At 41.2% G+C, this 26,617-nt stretch overlaps 1 protein-coding gene across 7 annotated transcripts in view; it reads left to right on the top strand.

The window, feature by feature from the left end:
* Positions 1 to 26,617, top strand: part of dab2ipb (DAB2 interacting protein b) — a 194,941-nt gene that overhangs the window by 77,334 nt on the left and 90,990 nt on the right. For 4 of the 7 annotated variants that reach the window (XM_080477500.1, XM_080477503.1, XM_080477501.1 and 1 more), the window contains one exon: positions 16,132 to 16,241. In XM_080477500.1, coding sequence (XP_080333626.1) covers positions 16,132 to 16,241 — 110 coding nt within the window. Of the gene's footprint in view, positions 1 to 16,131; positions 16,251 to 26,617 lie in introns of all 7 variants that reach the window. The other 3 variants (XM_080477502.1, XM_080477504.1, XM_080477498.1) reach the window with 1 other exon arrangement.

Here is a 26,617-nt window from a genome sequence, read left to right as displayed (position 1 = left end):
TATGGTCATCACGCTAAGCTCGGGAAGCGAGTGACTCTAGCATGAGTTCTTGTATCTTATATAGTTTTATTCATCAGCTCAAGCAGCTAGTTACCACCTGCAACCCTTGATCATTGGAGCAGAGCCCTCCTGACTGTGGGTGTGGGCAGTGTACATCCAGGACAGTCCATCACAGTCACAAAGTGAGATGAAAGTGGGCGCCACTACAGCACTGTGCAGGAAATTACTTGAACAAATTATGCAAAAACATGAACCATTCCTTTAAGAAAGGGTGCAGGATTTGGCACTAAAACTTGCCTCACACTGAGGGGGGGGGGGACTTGGAGAAGAAGTGTGAGATGAGAGTAGCAGCCACAGTTTGGAGGACATGTCAGGTCAAGTTAAAGTTTGCAGCTCTTTGTAAAACTTTATCACATGCAATCTCTCAGCGGACCGTGTGGGTCCACATCAGCAGAGGTTGGACTGCTTTGAAACGGAGTGGAAAAGAAAATACACAGAAAGAAAGAACAACCGAAGAAACTATGGAGGATGGAGCTTTGTGGCAGACGTAGCTCAAAAAGGGCAATTAGCTAGCAATACATTTACATTGTGCACATGAAGTTAAAGAAGGTAAAATGTGCCACAGTAGAATATGTCAGCAGAGGCAATGTGAGAGCAGCAACCATTAAAAGGCAACGCTTCTAATTTTTCCTCCATTTTAAATACACATACGTTGACAGATGTGGGTCTTCGCCAGTGAGAGCAGCAGCCATAATCACAGCAGCGACTCGGGCGAAAGCAACAACTGCATCAAAGTGTGAAATATCACAACAGTAAAGAAAAAACGACTGCCAGTAGCTTGCAAGAAAAGCGTTTGAACCACTCGATAACAACTCAATAATGCAATACCACTGACAGTTACAGCTCGTAACCATATCCTCGACGGGTTATCACCACGAAACAACTTCTTGATCTGCGCTGCTGTGTCATTGCGTAGATGTTATGAGGCTGTTTATGGCGTAGCCAGATTTTGTGTTTGCGTGTGGGCGTCCGCCGATGGGAAGCGAGGACGGAATTCAGGCTGATGGAGATGAAACACGTTCGTAACGACACGCATGACTTATACCGCAACAATGCTTTAAAACAACCTGTGTGTATCCTGAAGTGTTTAGTATCCATTTGAAATAGTAATGTAATGGGCAGTTTCAGACCTTAATTCATTGCCAGAGGAGGATTTTTTCTTATTTTCTCAACAGATTAGACCCTTTGATGTGTTTTTGCAGTGTGTTAATGAGCATCTGAGATTAAGGTCACATTTTAGTAAAACAAAGTCTTCACTAATAAACACAGGCAGCCACATTCTTTGATCATTTCCACCTAATTTCCTGCACTGTGACACCATCAGGCCACGGGGCTGCAGCGTATACGAGATAAAAAAAGAACACTGTAGAAATTAACATGACGTTCCCGCTCACTTTGCCAGTTCCATATTAAAAGGATGAAACCTGATAATGGAGTCAATTTGGAGTTTCGGGTCGTATATTAGCAAAGGAAAGATGTGAAACAGAGGGAAGAGACGGTGGGTGTAGTAATAAAGCAGCGAAGAGAAACCACCAGAACTCCACATCATCTCGATGTTTAACCCGAGATTACTTTCCAATCCCGGTCGCATTTACTGCAGCCCGTCTCCTTCCTTTCCTCTCCTCTCAGCCTTGGTGAATCATGGAGATGGGCCAGATGACGCGGTGCTTCTCAGCACCCGAAAAGAGTCCAATAACAGGGAGACAGGTGCAGGCTAATCCCCTTAATCCATAGATATCAACTCAGATTACAAACCAGAGCCAGGGTGCAGTTTTGGAGAAACAGCTAGAGGTCTATAGAAGATGGCAGCCATAACTCACCCTAAAACTGCCTCTCAACATCCAGCAGAATGCGTGCACTGCTCAGCTTGGCTGTATTCTCATGCACTTAGATGTAAAAGAGCTCATACACAAGTGGCAAGGTTAGCAAATGTGCATCAAAAACTAATGAATAGATATGAAAAAGTTGCGACTTTATATAAAATGGTATCATAAATAAAAGCGAATGACACTCAAACCATTAAACGCTTATAGTTGATGCCAAATTGCACAAACACGACACATCAGATCTTAAAAGTTGGTATTTTTGAGGGGGGGGTGGGGGGGGGGGGGGGGGGGGTTCGCTTCAAAAGATAGAGGCCAACAAATATTGTAAAAGTGATTCAATACACAAAAACTTGAACAAAATACAACAATATAAGTAATATTAACAACAGTTTCCAAAACTGTGAGTTTCTATAATATATTATTAATAGTGTACAGAATGGATGTAAAGGACAACAGTGAAAATGATTGATAATTCAGACTCTCAAGCGTTTATTATTTTGTCTGTGGACACACCTTGCCAATGCAAAGAAGAAAGTACCTGCAGGTTTTACATGCATTTTATAGTAACTACCATAGTATTTCCATTTTATTTAGAAATGTAGACATAAATACACACATCAAATGCCGCCCAGCTAATAATATGTAGGTATTAGTTTGTATATAATTGATCAATATCGAAACATTGAAAACTTGAAGTAAGGTAGTAAAGCAATGGTTTTATTTACCAATAAAATGCAAGAATTAAATACCCAATTAAGAATAATTCCTCTATATGAGCCAACATAAAGATAAGTTACACTATCAAATCTAAATACACCAAAATTAACACCAACATAAGCAAAAAATGCTATAAAATATTAAAGAATAGATAGTGGGGTTTCTCCAGCTGCTCTGGTTTTCTTTCAAAATATATAAGAAAAAAGCATTTGAAGTTGATTGGTGACTCTAAATTTCCTTTAGTTATGGAATGCGTGTTTGTTATTCCTGTGATTGATTGGCGAACCGTCCAGGCTTTAATTTGGCTTCGCTTGTATTCAGCTCGTCAGGTTTTATCTGAGCCTAACTTGGATAAATCAGTATTGAAAATATTGGTGCAGTAATAATGTGAACTTAGATGTATAGTTATTGTCTCTTTATTACACATAGACTATCGTGTATACATTATGGTAACTGACACAGTAACCTAGAGAGCAAGTGTTGTGTGGGCACAACTTAAGAAATGCAGTTGTTAGACTATATGAACTTGATGTATAAATTTAGCAACCCGGAAAGAAAGGCCAATGTTATCAAATGAGACGGAGTGTGCTCGGGGTGTCTGCATGTCGATGTTATTGAGGCTAATAGGATCTCAGTTGCTGGAATGCTTCTGCTGCTGCTGCTTGTCGCCCTCTGCACAAACTTCCTCCTCCTCCTTCTCCTCCTTCTCCTCCGCCTCCTCTGTCTTCCCATAACAAACTGCAGACAAAGGCATGCATGTGCCAAACTAAACATGAAGCAAAGCTTTCGCACCCTCCCTCTGGACATCACTTGAGCATGGCTGCATATAGAGCGCTTGTGTCTGTGGCAAACAAACGCGTTTCAAGTCGGCCGCGCGGTCTGAGCGACACAAATCGAGTTGATTGGGTTCAGTTTGGATCAGCCCACAGCCGGCTAAGACCAGTGCGAGCTGCGAGTTAAGTGAGCGTTGACTGTACGGTGAAATATTTCCCCTTTAATCCCCCCACCGTGTCCACGGAGTCGCTCCAAGGAGATGGAGCGGCACCTCTTTATCACCCCATCATCTCCGCACTGAGCAAATACAGCATCTCGGAGGTCAAAAGTCCAGCGCTGTCCTCGCAGCTCAGTGTTAACGCATTATAGCCCCTGTGTACACACACACACACACACACACACACACACACACACACACACACACACACACACACACACACACACACACACACACACACACACACACACACACACACACACACACACACACACACACACACACACACACACACACACACACATCTCTCTGTTCTTTTCTCCCTGTCTATGTCACACACCAGCACATGTTTCAGGAGAAGCCATAAAGCTTGACAATCGAAAGCTGTGCCTGTGGTACAGTGTGTGCCCGGGTGGGCCTCGGCGCTGACCTCCATTACATGAATCACTGTCCAGCTGGGAGTCGGTTACACCACTAAGAAGACTTTTACTTGTTGACGAGATGGATTATGAAAGAAGAAGGGAAAAAAAAAAAACCTTCTGAGCCCATTGGTTCTTGATTGACATTAATTTGTAGTTTATATTCCAAAGACAGATGGAGAATTAATTTTTTTTTCTTTGCTGCTCAATCTGCCAGTCAAGACAAGTTCTAGTTGTCTTGTGCTTGTGGGGGGCAACAAAAAAAAAGTGAAAAGTGATGTATTTGTGAAGGAAGCAGGATGAGAGGCAGGGTGGACCGAGAGAAGATAGTCATCCAGGTAGAGAGAACACAGTAAACACAGCCTGACAGCCTGTGATTTTGGCTACACATTTCACCAGCCCAAAGAGAGAGTGTGTGTTTGTGTGTTTGTGTGTTTGTGTGTGTGTGTGTGTGTGTGTGTGTGTGTTTGTGTGTTTGATTTCTCCGCTGCTTTTCCCTCCTGTCATAACAGGAGAACTCTGCATTCTCTGCGGAGGCTACTCTTCAGTCCTGTGGGTATCGACTACTTAAAATGCCAACTCATGCTGCCGTTGATAAAAGGATCCTGTACTCAAAACTTTTCAGACACAGTGAGCACATGTAGATTTTCTTCTTTTTTTTTAATATTGTTCTAACTTAATAAAGCCACTTCTCTAAACACTTTAACCCTTTATCAGGTGGGTGGCCATATTGGCAAACTTAACAATGATAAGCACATGTGAGTCACACAAAACACAAAGATGGATATGCTGCGCAGTGAAGAAGGTATCTGTTACTCCTAGTTCATGTCCGATTTCCCTTGAAGATCTGATAAAGTATTAAAAAAAAATCCAGTTGTGGCACCATATGGAACTAAAGTATGCATAAAACAAGTAACAGACACATTGAAAGCATATTTAGCTAACCTTATGCAAATATGACTTTACATTTGTTGTGCTAAATAGTGTTGGAGATGTCAGGTAACCGCCTACGGAAATGGAGTTCGAAATGATCTAACTTTCAAATACGTTTTGAAGCAATAATTCAAGATATAAGTTTGACTTTTGTCAGTTATACACTTTACAATACGTTTTAGTCTACATAAATGTTGAATATTGTTGTTAAGTCGTCATATAATGTGACCTTAAAGACTGCCAATTGAAATAAAACCATTTAAATGAACTTTCCACTCCCAAGTGCCTAATCCTTTTTCACCAACTTTCCACTTCCCTTGGCTTCATCGGGTTTTATTGCATGTTTGAACTTCTCTGGTTTGGTTTTTACCATCACGTCTCTTGTACTTATTACATTTGGCCACAACAGGAAGCTGTTTGATGCTTCCACAAAAAGCCGAAAAAGCCCTGTAGCGGTTACCACACGAAACAGGCACCAGGCTGGAGCAATTATCTATTGAAGACTTAATTTTTCTTTTAGGAGTGTAAAGAGAGCGAGTATTGGGCTGGTGTTTGTTAGTTGATGTAAAAAAAAAAAAAAAGTTACTGAAATTCTCTATTTACAGGATATGGTTTTTAAAAAGTTCTCTCTTTCTAGAAAGTGGCATCATGTGGGCTAAAAGTTGAAGCTTCTAGCGCTTTCCTTTGCCCCTTGAACAGATCAGGTAATACATGACTTATTATTAAAGAGCGTAAGCTATCAATATAAGAAAAGTATTTTTGCTTTTTTTTTTTTTTCTCATACTATAATGAAATAACAGATCCAGATTAGATTTAATCCAATTTAATTTATACAACACAGTCATCTCAAAGCATTTTTACAGAGAAAAACTAAGCAATTCTACATTGTGGAAAAGAAAAACTCCCTTTTATTACGATCAATAATGTAATAACTGTCAAAGTTTGGCCATTTTATATGTAAAAAAAAAGCCAATAATGATATAACTTGCTAATAAGTACCGTGTAAAAGGTTATGTGAGCCATTATTGCAATATTACCTCAATAGGACTTTTTTTAATCAAAAATCTGTATCTTGGATGGCACCGTTGTAATATTCATCTATTGACGAAACACAGTATGAAGCACAGTCTTTCAATAATGGTAAGAAAAAAATATTTATATTATGACACAATTTTGTAAGTTATTGGCTTTATTACATTCGAAATGGTAAAAGCAAATTACATTACTGGCAGGTATTACATTGTAGGTTGCTCACAGCTTGTGGCTTTCTGCTGTTCATTACTTCACAACGTGTTTGTTTGTCAACGTGTTTGTTTGTCAACGTGTTTCCGGGCAAACCGCTGAACCTCCAAGCTGCCGCCAGTGTTGTGGCTGCATGGCAGCTTTCACTATCGCTGTTTGAGGCAATGGTTGAACGTGAAGGAGCCATTTAAAACGGCTATGCACGATGTGATATTCGCCATCCCCAGATGAGAAAATAATTTGAGTTTCATGACCGGCTTCTCACTACATTGCACACTGCTGAAGATAATGTGCTGATCAACGTGACACCAAAACAATAGTTTGCAGACTCCCAAGTAAAATGATGAATAATGTCCACATTTCTTCACTGTGCAGAAATGCTAATTTAACAAATTCACCATTTTCATTTGGATTTATTTACTTTATTTACTTGCTGATTGCAGTGTGCATTATTAAAGTCACTCTACCAGAATCCATATTTAAAATATACTTCCCATAAAAGGTATCACTTCCGCACAGAGAATAAACCAATACATTAAAACAAGACCATTACCACAAATTTACAACCTGCAGTTGCCTAAATCCATCACACCAAAGTAGATATATTTAAAAACAAACCGTAATTTGCATCCATCAAACTGTGTTTATGTTTCGCTAACGGACGTCATCTTGGAAAACCTGAGCAGCAGGGGTTTCTGGGATATGCAAGATGGCGTCGCGACAGCTCCTGTGGAAATATCAACATTTGACCGATATAGCCCGAAAAAAAAGCCAGACGTTCTCAAAGAAAGAGTTTTGAAGCCACAAGAATAGTCTTAAATGTTGTGAAAATGATCACTGGCTTTTTCTAGTCGAAAATCGAGATTTTGCCAAATAAGATGTACATGTGGGATCCATGCCTCGGGAATGTACGGGAGTGTCCATGGCCGCCAAGACGACAACAAAGCGGGGGATCTTGTGAAAATCTGAATGCGGGAAATGCATGTTTTTATGAGTGTAATGACGAATTTCCTTCAGAACGATATTAACAATGTATTAGAGATGTACATCACCCACTGAAACTGAGTCCTACATGTATTTCATTTTTCTCAAGTGGATTCTGGTAGAGAAACTTTAACATACAGGTCACGGTAGTATTATTCTTATATATTATTTTCTGCTGTTGTCACTATTGATTCACTGGTCACAAAAAAAATTCACATTAATTCGTTATGCAGGCAAATAGAGCATACAAACACCAAACATCTCAAAGAGTAAAATCTGCAATACAGATTGATTCGCCACTTCGTGTACTAAAGCGCCTACCATATGTTTTTGGGGCTAACAATGAATGCAAAAAACCCCAAAAAACAATGTTAGGTGTATGTGAGACTAGTAATGCATTGTTTAAAATGCACGCAGCATTTATCTATAAATACAATGCCATCGACATGCATATCATGGAAGAAGTGTGAAATAAAGACATCCAGCCACCTCGGTTCAGCAGGAGGATTACTAACACCAGGGAGTAGACGCTGACTTTTCAAGTCGCTCTCATTTGGAGGCAGAGTAAAAAAGAAACTAAAAAAAAACTTGTAAAACTGCATCTCACTTACACCAGCCTCTGTGAATTTCATCTTCCATCACCGAACCACTTAGCACAACCAGCGCCTTGAGAGATAAGAGATCTTAAAAAGAAAAACACACGCATCACTTCAGGCTAAATGAATGATGTGTGTTAAAAAAAAGTTGTTTTTTTTCGTTGTACAAGTGCAGCGCCGCTGCAGAGCTGCCGCAAACGTGCAGACAACATTCATCGCCATCCTTGTTTTGCCCTCTTTGGGTGATTAACTAGATGCTATTGGTGGCCTGTCTGACAGCGTCTGTGACACATTACCACCTGCCCAGGTTGCCGTGCCGTTTTTTGTTTTTTTTTGGAGGGGGGAGTGGTTGGCACACGTGGATTGGGTTTTTTTACACACAGTCCTGCCTGTTGTGCTTTAATTTCAGCCCACATGCGAGGATTGAATATCACAGTTTGCTTTCAGAAGTGGGAGAAGCTGTGAATTCTGCATAATAGGCCTCATCTCATGCCCTCTCTGCAAAGTGTAACATCCTGTGCCGGTGAAATGTGAGAGGAGGGGGGCGGGGGGGCGGCGTCGTCCCGATCACTGAATCGAGCATTTCTGGTTAGGAAATGCAAAGGAAATATGGAATTTGACCTTCATTACTGCATTTTAATGGAAGGAAGGAAATGGTAAGGAAGGGAGGGAGCTTCAGATAGATAGACTGATCGAAAAACTTTTTAAACAATCGTAATCGGCGTTTCGTTATTGCTGTAGTCGCAATCAGTCCCACCTGCAACCGCTCCCATCTCTTGACAACCAGGCTGTGATTCGCATGCAGCACACACGCACAAAATGGAGGCGATCATCACGTAGTCCATGCTGCTTTAACCCCCTAAGGCTACGGGCCCTGCGGCCGCTTCAGCCAACTGTGAGCAGGCCTGGAGGAGGACAAAATCAAGACGGAGCAGTTTTATCTGTGGTAGACTGCGACGGAGGATGGAGGCAGGAGGTTGGAGGCATGCAGTTAGAGAGCCACGAGGAGACAGTGACAGATGAGGAGAGGATTTGATTCGATTTGATGTAGGAGGTGAGGGGCGCGGCGGTACGGCACGAGAACTGAGGCAGAGCGTTAATCCGAGAGTACACGGGAGGAAGAAAGCAAATTGATGAAGGCGAAAGAGGAGGATGAGAGCGTGATTTACACAGAAAGGTGGAAGTGGAAGTGCAGAGGAGAGATTGATTGTAAACCAAGACACTTATCACTATTGCAATACATGTGATGTGCCAGAATGAAGGCAGAATGTTGAGAATAAAGTCATAATGCTGATCAATAAAGTAAAAACAGTGTTAAAAGGTTGAGTAATACAATTCTGGGAATGCAATGAAAACATTGAGAATAGAGAAACGTTTCAAAATATCTGGAGAAAGCGGAAAAGGGTCATAATAAAGATTAAAGTGAAAATGTCTCATTTCACACAGGTTCCAATCCACTTCCAATCACTCCTACTGCTATTACTACTACTATACTACTACTACTATTACTAATTAAGTATAATCCAAAGAGCAGCATTTTTCTCAACAAATTCACGACAAAAAAAGAAGAAAGAAGCCGAGGCCCAACACGTACTTGAATTACAAGTGTGTGTGTTTATCCTGTGATGGACCAGTGACCAGTTTAGTGTGACCAGCTGTTTTACTTGTGTTTGTGATTTAATTTCAATTTTAGATTAAATGCATTTAGATGCATCTAAATTGTTGTTGTCACTTGAAACTGTCAAGCATTTTTAAATGTTAAATTCCCATACCCAGAGTATCTTTGACTTTACTCTTGAAAGGCTAAATTAGTATCGGCTTCTTTCCCCTCGCCCGTCTGGCCTTCGCATGCTAATGCAGAAAATAATGCATTAAATGTTCATGCAAACTTCAGACTTAGCAGTTCAAACATGCCTGACCTTTTGACTTTGCAGCTGTGTGCAGACCCTCCGATTTTTTTTTTTTTCCCATCTAAGCCCTCGCTAACGGCTCCAAACTCCAAATAGCTTGAATAAACAACAGTTGCACAGACCCACTAAAAACGAGAAGCGTTAACAGTCCCAGACCAGCCACCACATGTGCTACAAGAAGCCTCTTTCATGATCTGCATTAGTTCGAATTTGTGTTTTAATTCAAGTTTTATTGACTGCGACTGTCTGTTTGCTGTCTGCCGGGGGGTGAATCGGAGTCGCCCACAGAAGCTGCGGCGAGGCAACATTTTCCATGCGTCTGTGGAGGTGGTCTCGATATATTGCGCGCAGATGTCGACAACATGTGGAAGCGTAGATTGTGATTTCACGCGGCAATTAGCCGACCAGCTAATTGATGTGTGTTTCTGTGCGTGTTTATGTGTGAACTTCCCCCTTTTAGGGCTCGTAACAGCCAGCTGCGCACGAGTTGGGGGAGATTTCCGTTATGAAATTACAAAGGCTGGAGGGGTGAATATATTGAAGATTAGCACAGAATCTCACATCGCCGACTTAATTCAGTCTGTGCTGACGATTACCTTAATCAACCCCGTGTGCTCTCTTGAGGGTTTTTAGTTGTTGCACTTCATCTCATGGCGGCAGATATTTCGGCACAACTCTTGTTTGTTTGTTATGATGGGGGAAGTAAGGCAGGGAAGTAATTTCTGGAAATGTTTTACCGTGACGAAACATTGCGACGGTTTTCTCGTGCCCACATCCCCCAAAACAACTTGACATTATCCACAATCGGAAAGGTTTTCAGCATCATTTGGGCTTTTTTATTTATTTTTTTTGTTCACTTTACACAAACATAAAACCAGTTAACAAGAACCAAGGCACAAATGTCCCAGCAGATTATAGTGACAGTTCACTTCAAGGATAAACATCCTCTGGGTACCACATCCACCTGAAGATTTATTATATAACATCTGTGCAGAGAATAAAGCGGATGTTGAGGGCATTGACAGAACGACAAAGGCATATCAGGTTCATTGTTATTCAAAATATGCCTCCAAAGCTGCACTGAATATTTGATTTGCTCCATTTAATAAATAGTCCATATTTTTACATATGTTCTTGGATTCTATGGAAAAGTTATGCATTTCTTCACATCTTCTTTGAAACAAATAATTATAAGTTCATGGCGATTAATCAATGCATGATCAAATATTGTGTTGAAATTTGTGCCGCGGCTTGCTCTGAGAAATCATTTCAGCTTCCATCAGTTGCACCTATTTGATGCTTTCAACTTGAAAATATAATAAAATAATGAAAAACTACACTGTAAAAAAAAAAGAAGAAAAAACAGTTTACACATTTTCTAAACTGAAAATGATTAAATATATGTGATTTTGCTCATTATGATGCCTTTCAATACATTTTACCACGTATAAATGGTACATTTAAGCCGTATTGAAAGTGTTTGAATATAACTGAATAACTCTGGGAGAATAATGCTGCTGTGAATGTATAAAGTAGTTAAAGGGACTCGTTACACCTTCCTTCCAAGCCTGCAGGTTTTGTGTACAAAGGTGGGCACTGTGGGGTTCCTTTGAAATAACCTTGTGGGAAATCTATTTCATAGCTTCATGTAGGTGTTCAGCTTACGGCATCGCCTTGATATCTGTGTGCAGTTGGTATTTAAAAGGTTTGACGACATATACTTGAATACTCTAATATTTTTCTGGAATGATTAGTTTTTTTTATGCTTGCATGTGTCATGTCCAACTGATGTGACCTTCACAGACTTGGCACTTGGACTATCTCTGTGAGGGTTTTTTTCACAACATATGCAAGTAAATCTGAAACGCTCTCTGTAACCTGACATGCTTATATACGACTTCCGCATCAATCTAAACTACAGTAGTCCATGAAATCGAGCCAAATGAACTCGCCTTCGCTCCTCACATGCGTCTTCGGGCTTTGGCTGCCCATGACCCCGTGGCCAGTTCACTGCTTTTCCTTCCTGTGTTGATTGATGTTGGCCAGTGTAGGTCAGGAAACCCCCCCCCCACAAGAGTTTGCAGTTTAAAAAAAGAAAAAATGTTCCGACCAAGACGTCTTGCCATCACAATTCCACCCTGGTCATATCTGCTCAAATCTTTAATTCTTGTGCCTGCCCTAGTGGTGGCAACGTGCAAAGATCACTATCATAGGTGGCTATATTATATTATATTATATTATATTATATTATATTATATTATATTATATTATATTATATCATATCATATCATATCATTTATTTTTAGTTGGTGATTTAAAGGTTCGGCTAACCGTTTCTAAATCCTAAAAAACTGTGAAAAAATGTCCCATACAAAGTAGATGGGAGAGGCACCTCATGAAGGAGCTCAAAGGAGATCAGCATCCGTTTGCAGCACGGACACAGACAGCGCATTAAAAGGCTTGAGCGTTCGGGAATAGCTCGCTATGATTTTTGTTAACGATTCAGCAGTTTCTGAAAGAAATCGCAAAAAACGCAGGAAAATAATGTCCCATGCAAAGCGGATGCGAAAGGCACCTCATGGAGAAGATGAAAGAAAATCAAAGGAGAGGCAGTCACACAAAATGTTCTCTATAATTTTCTATTCTTTTCCCATTTTCCTGCTATCTAACATACCATATCCCACTCAATAGCAGGTAAGTTCACCTGTCCGTGGTTTTAATGTTGTGGCTGGTTGGTTGTGGTACCTGCTAAATGGTCTTCGTGCTCATGTCTTCTCACTAACTGCACATTTCTGGGCTTAACGTGTCTCTGCGGCATTACAAACTAAGCTAGTTTAAAATCAAATCCTCCTTCGCAGAGCAGTGGATCCCCCCGACTCCGGGGATCGAGAGACGGGTCCGGATTTTCAATTACAGGGATTTTTAAGGACGTCTGCTCAGTGTCTGCCGGAGTTATGTTTGTCTCCTCTTTGTTGCCGCCGACTGTGTTTACGTGTGCGCCGGGGGCCGGGGAGTTGTGTGGGCCGAGAAGGCGAGCCGGGGCTCCGCACAGCGGGAGGCGCGAATCCTCCATTCGTTCTTCAATTACAGCGCGCACTAATACAGTCAACCAGCCTGTTAAGCCGCAGACAGCTAATTTAGCACGGCTCGGCTTGACGAGCTAATAGAAAGGACAGCGCTGACAAACAGAACATGGGCTTGTTAGGGATGCTCCTAATGCAAATATATTAGACACGTACAAACCGCAGGTGTTTTTATGTTGGTGCTCGTTTTTATTATCTGAAATAGTTGCAGTGATCAATCATGTAACCATATCCTTATGTTTCCTAAAAGGTACTAAGTTAATTAATGTTGGTAATAATAGGTATTATAATTCTAATATGTTCTTTTTTGGTTTCATACTGGTGTTGAGCCAGAGTGCATTATTGCATAAGGTGTTTTTAATATTGGTCCCCTCTCATATATATATATTTTTATTTAGGGTTTACATAATATTAGACATGCTTGTTAATATAATGCAGTCGAGCTCAGCGTTGATACAAACTTAAACCTCTCGAGTGGTCTCAAGCAAAACTGAGCCTTATTGCTTTTCTAACGGCTGTTGTACTGCGTCACATTACATTATACAAGCGTCCCCCAATAAAATGAATAGTTTGTGTTTTATAATTTGGTCTTTTTTAACCTTAAGGAGATTCTAGGGAGCTTTGTGGCCCATATCTGTGAATCTAGATGATTAGATTAACGGTCTGTAGGGAGTTTCCTCATAAAATGGCCAATGCTCTCACTCCAAATTATAGACTGCACTGTGTGTGTGTGTGTGTGTGGGTGTGCGTGTGTGCAGTTTTATTCCTATTAGAGTCACACAGTACATTTATATGTAATGTCATTATTTCCCAATGTTCCAGATAGTTAGAGGGCTCATTTAAATGATCCAACGTGGCCTGAGTGATGCCCTGACCCCTCGTGTTATACAAAGGCCTCGGAATGAGATAATGTTATATCATCATATCTGCCCTACTTATACATGTTTTCCACCCTCAGCCGGTTCTACTGACAAGTTTTCAGCGCTCTGCGGATACTAAATTAACTTTTTTTTTTTTTGTCTGTCATTGTCGAGTTGAAATGAGGACTTGTGCATAAAGTTATGACTCCTGGATGACTTTTCTATTCATCTTTCACGGGCTGGTTTGGAATGTTTTGTGCTCTGTAACTATGTCCCAGCAGTGAGCGATGATCACTGTCTGAAATCTGCGAAGACTTGCATTGCTGGCATCAGTCGCATTCCTCCCGGACATGTACAGATCTGCTGCCTCTGCGCACACGTGCGGTCTCTCTGCTGAAGCGCTCGCGCTCACCTGATGGCGTGCAGTTTCCTGCGTCGCCATCGGTCGAGCAGATTACAAAGACAGGCGTGCGATATGTAACATTTTGAGAAAAATCACACTCACGTTAACCTCCCACATCCCATGCTCATCTACCATTGAGTCATATTTTAAATGTAAAAGTTTCACTGGTGTCAAAACGTTGGCTCTCTGCAGAATGAGTTTTGAAGTGAACCCAGGTCTCTCTAATCCAAGTTCCCTCTGCACCCCCAACCTCCACAGTTTTATTTCCGCCATGCTGTCGGTGTCAAAGGTCTGTCTTTGGCGCGGCGTTGTAGCTCAGTTTGACGTTCTGTCGAGGTTATGTTTGTTTGGAGTTTGGTATGTTTCCCTCGTGTGCTTGTGTCGGGTTCTTCTTGCCCTCTGGTTCCTTCAGACAGGGTTGAAAACGGTGGGTCAAGTGAAGTGGGACTTTTAGGAGCGATAACTTGCTGACAACCAATAACAGGCTCTGCACTGTAGGAGGAAAGAAATCGCACGGTGGACCACTCGGGTGGAGTATCGGCTAAAAGCTCTGAATTCTTGACATTGTCGGAGTTAGATAAACAGATCAATTCCACTCTCGTGTTGGTATGCTGAATATGAAGGTGGAGCAAGCGAGGATGACTCGGTAAACTAGTAACTGGAGAGAATACACGGCGAAGCTTTGTCCAAAGCAACATTCTCCCCCGGGGGCGCCGGGGAGTTTCATTGGTGGTGCAACAGCAAGAAAAACCTGAAGGAGAGGGGAATGTCTGCCCTTTTTTAGAAGAAATGATGGTAAACAGAAAGAGTGGCGAGTGAGATGTATATTTTTACAACTGAAAATATTTCAAGTGTACTAATGAAATTCAGCTTAAAAATAAGCTTCAGTGCAAATCAATCAGTTATGACCGTCACAAACTACATAGAAATACAAGTTAGTTTATTGCTTATAGATCCCAGCAGCTATTAACAATATCTGAATGTGAAAAACATAAATTTCTCATTTGTGTCAGAAACTTTAATTTCCACCACATATAAACAATTAAATAGCATTTTAGCTGATTTGAAAGGAATATTGTTTATTTCTCCCGTTCTTGGTACAAGGCCCAACGATTGTGCGTCATTCAATCACGTCTGGCAGATGTAACCAGCCGGACTGCTTATAAAACCATCAAAAAGTCAGCAGGTTGCGTTGAATTTAATTGTGTCTGGACCTCCCGGAGCCACAGGCTTACATGAAATTATGTTATTGTTCAGGGGCAGTCTGCAAACCACTGTGAAGCACGAGGGGCTCCTTCTCTCCTGCATGTCCTCCATTTGGCTTTTACAGTAAAGTCTTGACGCTAACTAATATGGCTGCACAACATATATCACATCTATTCTTCCCGTAATATAAACGTCCAATAAAAAGCTACAAGTGAGAACAGGTGATGCACATATACTGTGTGTGACGGGGGTAAAAAAAGAAACCAGCCCAACAAAAGCTGGAGTAAATTGGAGAAAGGGCACATTGGTATTTGGAAACACCCATCTATTTAATGTTCATCACGAGTAATATCAGTCCAATATGTGACATGCATATGTTTATATTGTGCTGCTAACTCCAGTTCAAACACTGGATGAATGAAACGATGATAATTGCAATATTTCATCCACACAGGGAGTCCTTTCACATGTATTTGTTTCATTTTGATGGCATCTGTCTTCAGTAGGGCTGTCAAACTGTGGGAAAAGGCTCCAATCTGGCCAGTCAAACCACCAAGCAAATAGAAAAAAAAAAAATAAATAAAAATGGTCGTTAACCGTTTTCTTATGGGTACCGGGTATACCACTACGCTGAGACTGCTCAAGCTGAGATATCAATGATTCTGCCATTAATGAAAGCAAATTTTCAGGACATTTCACAGAATTTTGCACCAGCAAGTATGAATAAAATTGGCTTCATGTTGAGATTGTAGTCCCTTATGTTTTAACTGATATGTGAAACATTTGCGAAAAAGAATTTGCAAAATATTTACTCCACACTCAAAAAAACTAAACAGTCAGGATGATATAGGGTTGCATGTGGCCCTTGAACTAAAACAAGCGTGACACCTCTGATCTACAGAGTCTCCTCCAGAGAGGACAGGACGCCGACGCAGTATGCCGGGGTCCGCAGACAAGGCCACGCCCACCATGGAGCCGACGTCCACCGCCACCACACCTTTCCGAGTCACCGTGAGTACTGTGAGTGTGTTTTTTGTTTGTCTTCAGTATTTGTTTCACCGCCAAACTTTGTGTCTGCCTCAGTCTCTCCTTCGAAGGCTGATCACTTTCTTTTTTCTTTTTTTCACCTCCCAAGAGGCTGGTCTAGAGTCCAGACGGATTCACGCCAATCTGAAACTCATTTACTTCAAATGTTGAAATGGGGCCTTTGATGTTTGCCGTCTACACATCGCATGTCTACAAATTCTGGGTTTATATTCAGAGCACTATCCCCCATTGCTCTCTTACATCCTATGTGATTTTTATTTTTTTTTTTTTTTTTTTTTTCCCGTTGCATTTCACAGGCAGAGCTGATTCCACACACACACACTCCCACACCAGTTTTCACACACACACACACACACACACACACACACACACACACACACACACACACACACACACACACACACACACACACACACACACACACACACACACACACACACACACACACACCCACACACAGCAGTGTCATTCACTCACTCATAAGCCCCCACCGTCTCTCGTCTCTGTCAGATTCATGAGCAAAAACAAATGCAGATCCGTCTTTTGGCTGTCATCTCCCTTAATTCCACGATGCTTTCCGTCATGTTTAATTCAGTAGATAAACAGTCGGTTAATGAAGCACAAAATTTCTCGATGAGTCATCAATTTGAAGATAATTAGCAATTAGCTGTGTATATTTCCATTAATAAACAATGAGCGGGGAGATGATGATCCGGAGGTGAACTGTAAACACTTGAAGTTAGGCCAGCGGGGCCACCAGCACTCAGCACTTAGCCTCTCATAAATAATCTGCCAACTTTGTGTAAACTTCATCCTTCGCAACCGCTCAGCAGAGACACTAATGGCTTAAGTTAAAGGCTACAAGATAATACATTCTTCCTGGAACCTGACAGTTTTTAGATATGTACATTCTTTTTTTTTTTTCTTTTACAATCCTCAAATTTAAACACATTTTGTTCTACTAAAAAAGGTGGGGGCCTGATAGTAGGGGAGGAAAGGGATCATTCAAAGGTCTTTGTAAAAAAGAAAAAAAAAAACAACACAGCATAACAAAAAAGAAATTTAACAGACTTCATCTCGAAGTGTTGAACCACCTGCAGAGTGAGAATTAACTGAACCAAAATAGCTAAGACCTGATTTTTGGAGTAGCACATATCTCTAACAGATGTATTCACACTTCCAAGTGGCAAGAGTGTCAATGAGATCCCATGGTATGTACTGCTCCGATAAGATACTTTATGAAATGATTAACTTAACTTTAAGGGTTACGTATCCTCCTGAAGACAAATTTCTTTGTCAACTCAACAGAATATTTTTTTTCCTTGAGATCATTGTGGAATCTTATTTAGTTGTGCCAATGAGGATGATTTATAGCAACCAAACTGTTACTGATGTTTAGAAGAAAAAAGGTTTTAAATAAAAAATAATGTCCATGTATCTCAAAACATTATGGATCGCTCTCCACTGCACATGTGTGCACACATCAGTAAGTGCACTGTTGGCTGTTTTCATGTACAAACCATAATTGCAGTCATATTTGCTTATATCAGGCATATATTGCTTGATATAAGCAGGACTGAATTAACACACATAGAGAGAAACCGAAGAGGAAAGAAGTGTGGGGAGACAGAAGGGATCGGGTAGAGGGGTTACATATTGATTAGGTGTCTCTTGAGCGGCTCTTCCACTCTCTAGAGGGAAGAAGGTTGGAGCAGCACTGCAGTAAAGTCATCCTGTCTCCAATCACATGGACATTTCACTTGCTCCTCTGGTTGCATTCATAAAGCAAGCCTGGCGTTAGGAAAGTATAAGCTTCCCAAGTCGATGCTTGGGCCACCCATCCACTTTTCATTATACCGCCCCCTTCTGGCCACCAAAGGTGTCTCCACAAAAGTTATCCCTGGACACATGTAAATAAATAACACTTCGCTAAGCTTTTTGGTGAACCCCTATTTAAATTAATGGGAATACTTCAACAGTGATTAACAGATAAGGCAGTAAAGGTGAGATTTAGCAAGTTCAGTACAGGATAGGGTAGAAATTTCAGGATACAGTCAGGTACACCATGTTGTTTTTCCACTCATTTTCTCCTGCATTTCTCACGTTTAGCAATGACAAACCACCCCACACTTTTCTTCCTCTGGTGAAAAGAGTTGTGGTGACATCTAAAGTACCCCTCCTAGGCCTTGAGCTAAATCTGTCAAAATGTTTTTCTCTCATGTTCTTTGTAGAAACCGGGCTCAGTGTCTTTGCACACACACACACACACACACACACACACACACACACACACACACACACACACACACACACACACACACACACACACACACACACACACACACACACACACACACATAAATGCATCCTCCAGCTCCTCTCTCTCTCTCTCTCTCGCTAAAAAAAAAAAAAAAACAATTTCCCACCAACGGCCACGGACAAAATCTCTTCAAAGCCTAATCTTCCACAGCCAATTCAAAAATAGCTGAAGATTTCAAACGTTGAATCTAGAAAGTTACAATTTAGTACTTTCTCTCCCATCCAGCGCTTGCTTAAGGAGCGAGACAAACAAACCTTATCAAAGTCGGTCACGTCCACATCCCCCTGATTGTCGGCTGGATTGATTGTCCATTGCGACTTAGCTCCCTGTCCAATCTACCCCTGCCTCCCATCTCCTCTCAGATAATAGCAGGGGGTCTAATTGGACAGGCATGCCCCTTGTTTTCATCAGGGTGTGCTGGAGGAGGACAAGAGAGGTTGATCTGGAAGCAGGGGAACACCCCTGCCGATTGTCCAGGCACTGATTCTGTCAGGTGCTTTAGGGGAGCGTGGAATTGGCAAGCAATAACTTGTTGCATGCATTTACTTTAATTTCACGAAGAACGATGAATACATTAAAAGGCGCACTGACGTAACTGGACTAAACTCCTTGTGCCGATTTAATGGACTCATGCTGGCCGAGATAACAGTCAACTACTGAGACACAAAGTAAATATGAATGCATCTGTTTCAGAGTCAAAGAATTCCCTTTGGACCCAGTACAATAAACCAGGACACAAAGGTTATAGAAAATGCACATTGAATCAGATTATTCCATCCCCTCGTTCCCCTTAACTGTCAACCGGAGAAATGTAGAATAATTAAAAGAGCTCATCGAAATTCACAGTAACATGTGACACTGTAATGTCCCCTGCGAGGTTGTATTGGCTGCGATACCCTTATCGAGTTTCTGTGGGCATCTAGGGGGTGTGCAAAGTGAAATGTAAAGAGACAGACATGAAGCTCGAACAAAGCATCGTAGTGCCAGGAATTAATTTAAAAGCAGGAAGCAAGGATCTCTGCAATATTTACATCCTTCACTCAATTAAATTTTTCATTCAGGCATTGATAATTTGAAGTTTTTTTTATCCAAATGGGTTTCCTGAAAGAAAAAAGCTTTCCCTTGAGGCATGGAGTTATTTATTCATCACTTCTACTGTACACCTCCGTCTTCATCGTTGTAGAATGTTGTTCGCTCAAAAAATACAAAAAAAAGCAATGATTTTCAATCCAAAAACTATTGACACAAACAACAAAACATCAGAAAAACATCCTTCCATCAACCCCCATGGTGCAGGAAGATGTCCCAAAACTTTCTCCAAACTTCACATTCATCTGCTTTGCTTATATTGTGGTGGTGAAGTTTGCACGTTTGCCCTTTGCGTGGATTAGTTTCCTCTGACAGTCCAAATGTTTTGACTAATTGGGGATTTAAAATTGCTAATCCGTCACAGGAAAAACACATTCACACCTACTGGCAATCCTGGAAATGGAGTAATACCACTGATGAGCTGTTTGGGGCAGTGTTGTGCTGCGTAGCTCATGTGCAACCAACCAAAGAAATAAAGAAGGCAACAGAACTTGGAAGACAACAGAAATGACGGATCCACTCGAGGAAAGTCTGTGAATGTAGATTTTAAGTACAAATTAGTTTTGAACCAGTTTCATTGATGTTTGGATTAGAAACGTTGTCCTTTATGAAACCAACAACTTGCACTGCCCTCTACTGGGTGTATTGAGTAACAACCACACCAACATTCCAAACACATGACAACGGAAGCATGTTTGGCCGTTTACTCAAGAGATTCTGCTCAAGTGGAGTAGTGGTAAAGAATAACATCCCGTAGTGAGAATAAAGTCGGTTTGAGTGTGATTCATGCCGAGTAACATGTTACGTGTGTTTGCATATTCTCCCTGTGCGCACATGGGTTTTCTCAATTTTCCACTCTCCAAAAACATTGACGATGACTAGATTAGCGATACAGCAACCACATACAGTAAGATGTCAACCTGACCTCTATATTTCAGTTAGGATTGTCAGTCCTTTCTTCTTTCGATCCCTGAAGTCTCTTGTAACGGTTCGTCTTGCACATTTGATAAAGCCGCTTCACAATATACACCGTACAGAAGAATAAACCATATTTGATCACTTTTCTTTTTTTTTTTTTGCACCAGCCGCATCCTGATTCTCTCTGCAACCTTGTCCCTCGTTTGCTGTACTTTTTCCCTTCACTTTCCTCCTCATTTAGTTTCATGCTTCTTCTATCAACTCATGCTCTGCCACCTCCACACTCTGCTCCACTTTTTCCATTTATCCTGCTCCTATAGCTCATCCCTCCCTGGCAGGCACCGAATGTCATTTTCTCCATTTTTTTTTTTTGACTGGTCTCACCTCTATTTCTGTCCCCTCTCTCTCTCTCTATTTCTCTTTTTTTTTTAAACCAGCTCTCTCATTTTCTCTCTGCTCCTGAATGTTTCCCTTACCCTCTCAATCGTCTCCCTACGAGGAGGTGCTGAAGGCAAATTAAATGCTAACGTTTTCACAGTGCTCCCACAGCGTCCCGTCTCTCCGGTGGGGTTTAATCGGATGTTAATATCAGTCACTCGTATTCTCCAGACTGATTGTGAGTGTGAAAATAGCTTGTTCATATCTCTTGACCTTTAGCCTGTCCAATAACTGGCTGAATAATAGAGCGGTGTGTGTGTGTGTTTTTGTGTGTGTGTATCTTTTTTTTTTAATGTCGCACTTCTGTCCACATGCTCCAGAGAGAGTGAAATGGAGATACAGGATAGAGACAAATCCAGTGAATGATAGGTTTGTGTATCTTCTCTCTCTCTCTCTCTCTCTCTCTCTCTCTCTCTCTCTCTCTCTCTCATTCATAAGAGTCCATCAATCAGTAAAAGAGAACAAAACTAATCAATCCACATCACCTACAGGGCCCGTGCATTTATTATTTTTTTCCTATTTTACTTATTTCTATGGATGAGTAAAGGAGAAGCTTTTTAATTTGCAAGCTGTTAATATACACACACACACACACACACACACACACACACACACACACACACACACACACACACACACACACACACACACACACACACACACACACACACACACACACACTCTTTCTCTCTCTCCAGAGGCTACGCGGGAGTAAACATGAAATGACCGACTTTAAAGGGGGATTGTGGACGCTGACATGTGGAAACGAGGAAATGTGCGCGTCAGTGTTTGTGCGTCTGTGCGCTCCATCATTGATTTATTACATTTTTTTCTTTCTCTCCACCAACATATTTCTCCATCGTGGAGTGGGCATCTTTCTCCTTTTCACTTCAAACCCCTCGTCTTGTCGGCGAAGGAGCCGATCTGAGGGTGACGTCGAAATACACTCCTGCATAACCGAGTCTGACTCATAGCTGTCATTGTTTAGAGTGGCGACTATGCTAATGTAACCGCATAACCCTCATACGCCACATGCCCACACACGCACGCACACCCATCCGGCGTATGGAATGAATTGTTCATCCATACGGCTCATACTTAAAGAGAGGAAGGGGGAGTTCGATAAAGAAAGAGGCCCTGTCAAGAGCATTAGCGCGTGCCGCTCGCTAACAGTGGTGACTCAGCCCCGTTCATTTAGCTAATAGCTCCTGTGCACAGCTCACTGGCGGCAGGTAGCAATAGAAACCCATTTACTGCCCACTTCTTTGTAGGTACTGTGTCAGATTTTGACTGAATTGGGAGTTATTCATACAACCACAAAGTTTTATCATTAATGATGGTTCACACAATGTGATTTATAGGGTGAGATCTATCAGTCGAGGGATCTATCATCCCCATCTAATCAACACACACCCCCCCCCTCGCTGATGAGTTATTGTTGTCGCACGCTGGATAAAATCAATGTTCCTCTCATGGTGATTGAAGTTACCTCACCTGACTCGACAGAAATACATCAAATAATCGTATCCAAGTAAAGCAAAGCCAGAATATTGAGAGTGAAAGTCACACAATGAATAATGTCCAACGCGACAGTTATAGTTCCTCGATAAGTTATACGTTGACGTCAGATTTGTTTCCGTGTTCAAGTGAACACGGAAAACTTTCGTTACGTATTTCCGTTCTCGTGGAAACAGGGAAAAATTTAACTTTTCTGAAATGTTGCCACTGCGCCTGTACAGCACGGCCATAGTGAATAGTTTGCAAGTAAACAACAATGGCGGGTGCCGCAAGGGATGACTCTCAGTCCATATCCTCATGGGACTTGGTAGTTTTATAGTTGAATCACGCAAAATAGCTATCCAACTTCGTCGTCTGTCCATATGAATGTCCGTGTACTCGCCACTGTTAATGATTATGGCGTATTGGTCTCTGCGTGCATGTGTGTGCGGTTTCATTACACAAACAATCAGCAGCACACACTAGTGGCTTGATATGCTAACTACATCCCTTTCAGCGTTTCTGCCATCGATCAAAATATTGCCATGTTATCGCAAAACTAATGTGTTTTCACTTAACAAGGGGCCTGAAATTGACAACATTTGACAAATATTTTGTTTTATAGCAATGAGCCATTAGCAATGGAAAGTACTAATAAGGGATGCTAGTTGGAGGTTTTAAATTCGTTAATGGCTGTCACGTTTGGACATCTTTCACACCTGTCACATTTATAGCTTTATTTCTAATTTAAATTCATCTCTATTACATTCCTTCTAATAAAGCAAAATTACCTTAAACTCTGGTTCCTTCACAAATCACATCCTGCTCAGACATAACACAATTTTAACCATATTTATATTTATGGTAATTACTATGCTGATTTGTGAGCTTAATATTTAGTTACAGTGCATTAATGAGCTGCTGACAGAGTGAATGTGTTCAATTTCTTGGTGGAACAACTTTCTACAATCCTGTTTCTTAAGCTTGTGTTCCTATTTGCATTTTTTGATCTATCGTTAATGGCACTTGAACTGTCGCTGCACAGCACTGTAATGAGAATCAATGCAATGATTGGGAATGGCATCTCCGCTTCAGAACAACTGCAATGCATCAAAATATGCGGAACTGCAGTGTATGACTATTATTGCCCTCTTGAGCGTCATTTTGTCCCTGTGTTGGTTTATATTCTTTTTGCTCTTTTTTTTTTTTTTGCAGACTTTCAGGCAGTGGCCTTGTTGGCTTTAAGCACTCTACTCTCAAATGGGATGTTCAAAGTCCCCATTTCCTCGTTGCTGCAATGCACAAATACTTGAGAATACTTTATCTGACTGAATCTGGTTGCAAAACTCATTTGAAAAGACAGAATAATTTCCCAACCATCACAACACTTTAGCAACAAACGTTGCGGCGTTTTCATTGTGTTTTCTCCATGACTGCCTCCTTTTTGTGCATGGTTGAGTATTTAAACACAACATGACATAATACTGAACTACAAGGACCCTCAGAGTTGGAGCAAGGGTGTCAAATGTATGGCACGTAGGCCAAAACCACCCCGGAAGTGGATTGAATCTTTCCCAAGAGTAAGAATAAAACACTAACTGTAGTTTTTTTTTTACTTAAATAACTGCTGCTCTGATTTGTCTTAATAAGAGTAGAGGCGATATTGTGAGAGACAAAGAACTGAGCAGATGTCATTTTTAATCATCGATGAAGACGTTGATGAAGAAATGGAAGCTTGTCAAGAGCAAGTTAAATACACCACGTTCAAGGGAAAATGGAAAAGGGTGCTCCGAGCCACTGAAAACAACTTTTGGAAAACAGCTCCCAAGGTGAAACATTTTGAAAATGCTCCGTCTCCATGGAAACGGGGGGAAAACAAAACTTTTGGAAAATGCTGCTACTGCGCATGCGCACCACGGCCATAGTAAATAATTCTGTACATGCACGAGTAGAGGGACAACAATGGCGGCCTCCAAAGTGGCATGACTCTCCGTCCACATTCTCCTGGTAATTTTATATTTGAGAGTCGCGCGTAATAGATATCAAACTTCTTTGTCTGTCCATACGAATGTCCGTGTAACCCTAACCCATTGTTAATGTTGATAGCATCTTGTTCTCTGTGCATGTTTGTGTGGCTTCATTGCAAAAACAACAACACTCACCAGTGGCCCTACAGGAAAACCACAACATTTTCTGCATTTCGTTTTCAAAACGTTGCTGTGTAAACGCGAATCCTTTCTGGAACGAAAACGCAAAAACATAGAGGACAGAGAGGCTTAAGAAAATTGTTTTGCAGTTAATTGAATAAAAACAAAACAACAATACAGTTTGTTTGGCCCAACTGAGTTGAAATCTTGTGTGGATGTGTCCCTGTAAATCAAATGACTGGGTTAAAGGGTCGGACAGGGCTCAACATCAAAGTAGTAATACATCATAGTTGCAGAAACTGGAATTAAAAGAGCTGGTCATTCTCGCAAGAACATCCACTGTGAACAAAATCATGACTCAATCTGACCGGGCAGCATATTTATTTGCACTAGATGCATCTCATTTTTATACGATCGAACAACTCCACACAAATCATTCTGCTGTTTCCTGTATGCTTTTTTGCACCCTTGAAGAAAATCAGGGTCAATTTCCTCTTTGTACAAAGAGAAAATGATGCAGCTCTTTTGGCCATGGTGGGACTTTATGAATAAACAAGTCCAGTTCCAAAGGTACAATATTTCCAGTGGTTTGAAAGTCAGAAAATGTGGTTTCAAAGCCAATGATGCAACTTAAATTGTATTATAACGGCATTACTGCTGGCCTACGCCTTGACAAAAAATACATGCATACTATTATTAAAATGAAATATGACTATCTCTCTCCTCAAGAGGCATTTACAATCATGAGTCAGAACAAATGATACCTGATGATACCTGAACATCCTGATTTTTCACTCCCCGATGTGGCTTAAACTCGGAAAATGCTTGATCCTGTATTTCCCATGATGCAACCCTCACAGTTATTTTTCCCCTTTTCTGGTAAATCATCGTATCTTTCAAGCGCCATGTCCCAGTTTGTGATGCATAATAGCTTTTATGAATTTGTTTTCACCGTGCTCAAATTGAGTTATTTTCTCAGAGTTTTAGAAAGCTGCCTCCAGAGGCACGTAAGAAATCGCACAACCGGTTCCACAGGCTGGCTGGTTCCCGAGGAATAAACTGGATTTTTACATTTAAAAAAATAAAGATAAAAAAAATCAATTCTTTTGTGTTTTACACTAATTCTGTTTGGTCTTTTTTTCCAGCATTTTTCCCTCTCAAGCCGTCTTATTTCATCTTGTGGGCTCGTCTACAGTTAGCCCAGTTCGTCTCGTTTGATCCGTCAACGTTAAAACTCAGAAAAACTTAGTTTTTTTTGGCCACGTAGGCAAACACACGCTGATGAAACATAAACATGAACTGCATGGGCTTAAATATCCAAACATTAGCAAGTCTTTGTGGCCAGGCCAGGGAGTCTCTTGACAGCAGGTGTTATTCATCAGGATGCTGTGGCTCCTCTGATCAGCTGGCAGCCTGTCTAGAAGTCACCCTCTAATTATCCCTGGTCCATTGTTGCCCAGGTCGTCCAGTTCACACCGGAGGTGGTAATTATACAGGTGTGTTAATGGCCTGGATGTGAGAAGGAGGAGAGGTCTTTGAAATGTGCTTTTCTTTTTTTTTTTTCTACCTGTCAGTGCTACATGAAATGTGTTCCTGTGTGGATGTGAGATAAGGCTAAAGCTTTGCTCAGTGTTTCCAAGGTTACGTGAGTTTGTTTTTTTTCTTCTTCTTCGTTTCTTCGTTCATTATTTAGATCGAGGGTTTTCAAAGTGTTGGGCTCGCTTCCCAAGAGGGGCGCTGGGTATCTTCTTAACTATGGGAAGAGCACACTGTTAGCCAACGTTAACAATGCCCGGGGCGGAATGCATAAATTTTTAGTATCCGCAGTGAGTGAGTCTGAATTGAGCAGAAAACCGGACTTACGCTGATGATTACATGAAGTGCGACTTTCCATAGACTGGTTCCAATGAATGAGCCACACAGTGGAGAAG

This window comes from Lipophrys pholis, assembly GCF_963383615.2.
Source record: "Lipophrys pholis genome assembly, chromosome: 12".
In the NCBI taxonomy this organism is placed as follows: Eukaryota; Metazoa; Chordata; class Actinopteri; order Blenniiformes; family Blenniidae; genus Lipophrys; species Lipophrys pholis.
Note: the sequence above shows the minus strand (reverse complement) of the source record. Positions and strands in the feature narration are given on the sequence as shown.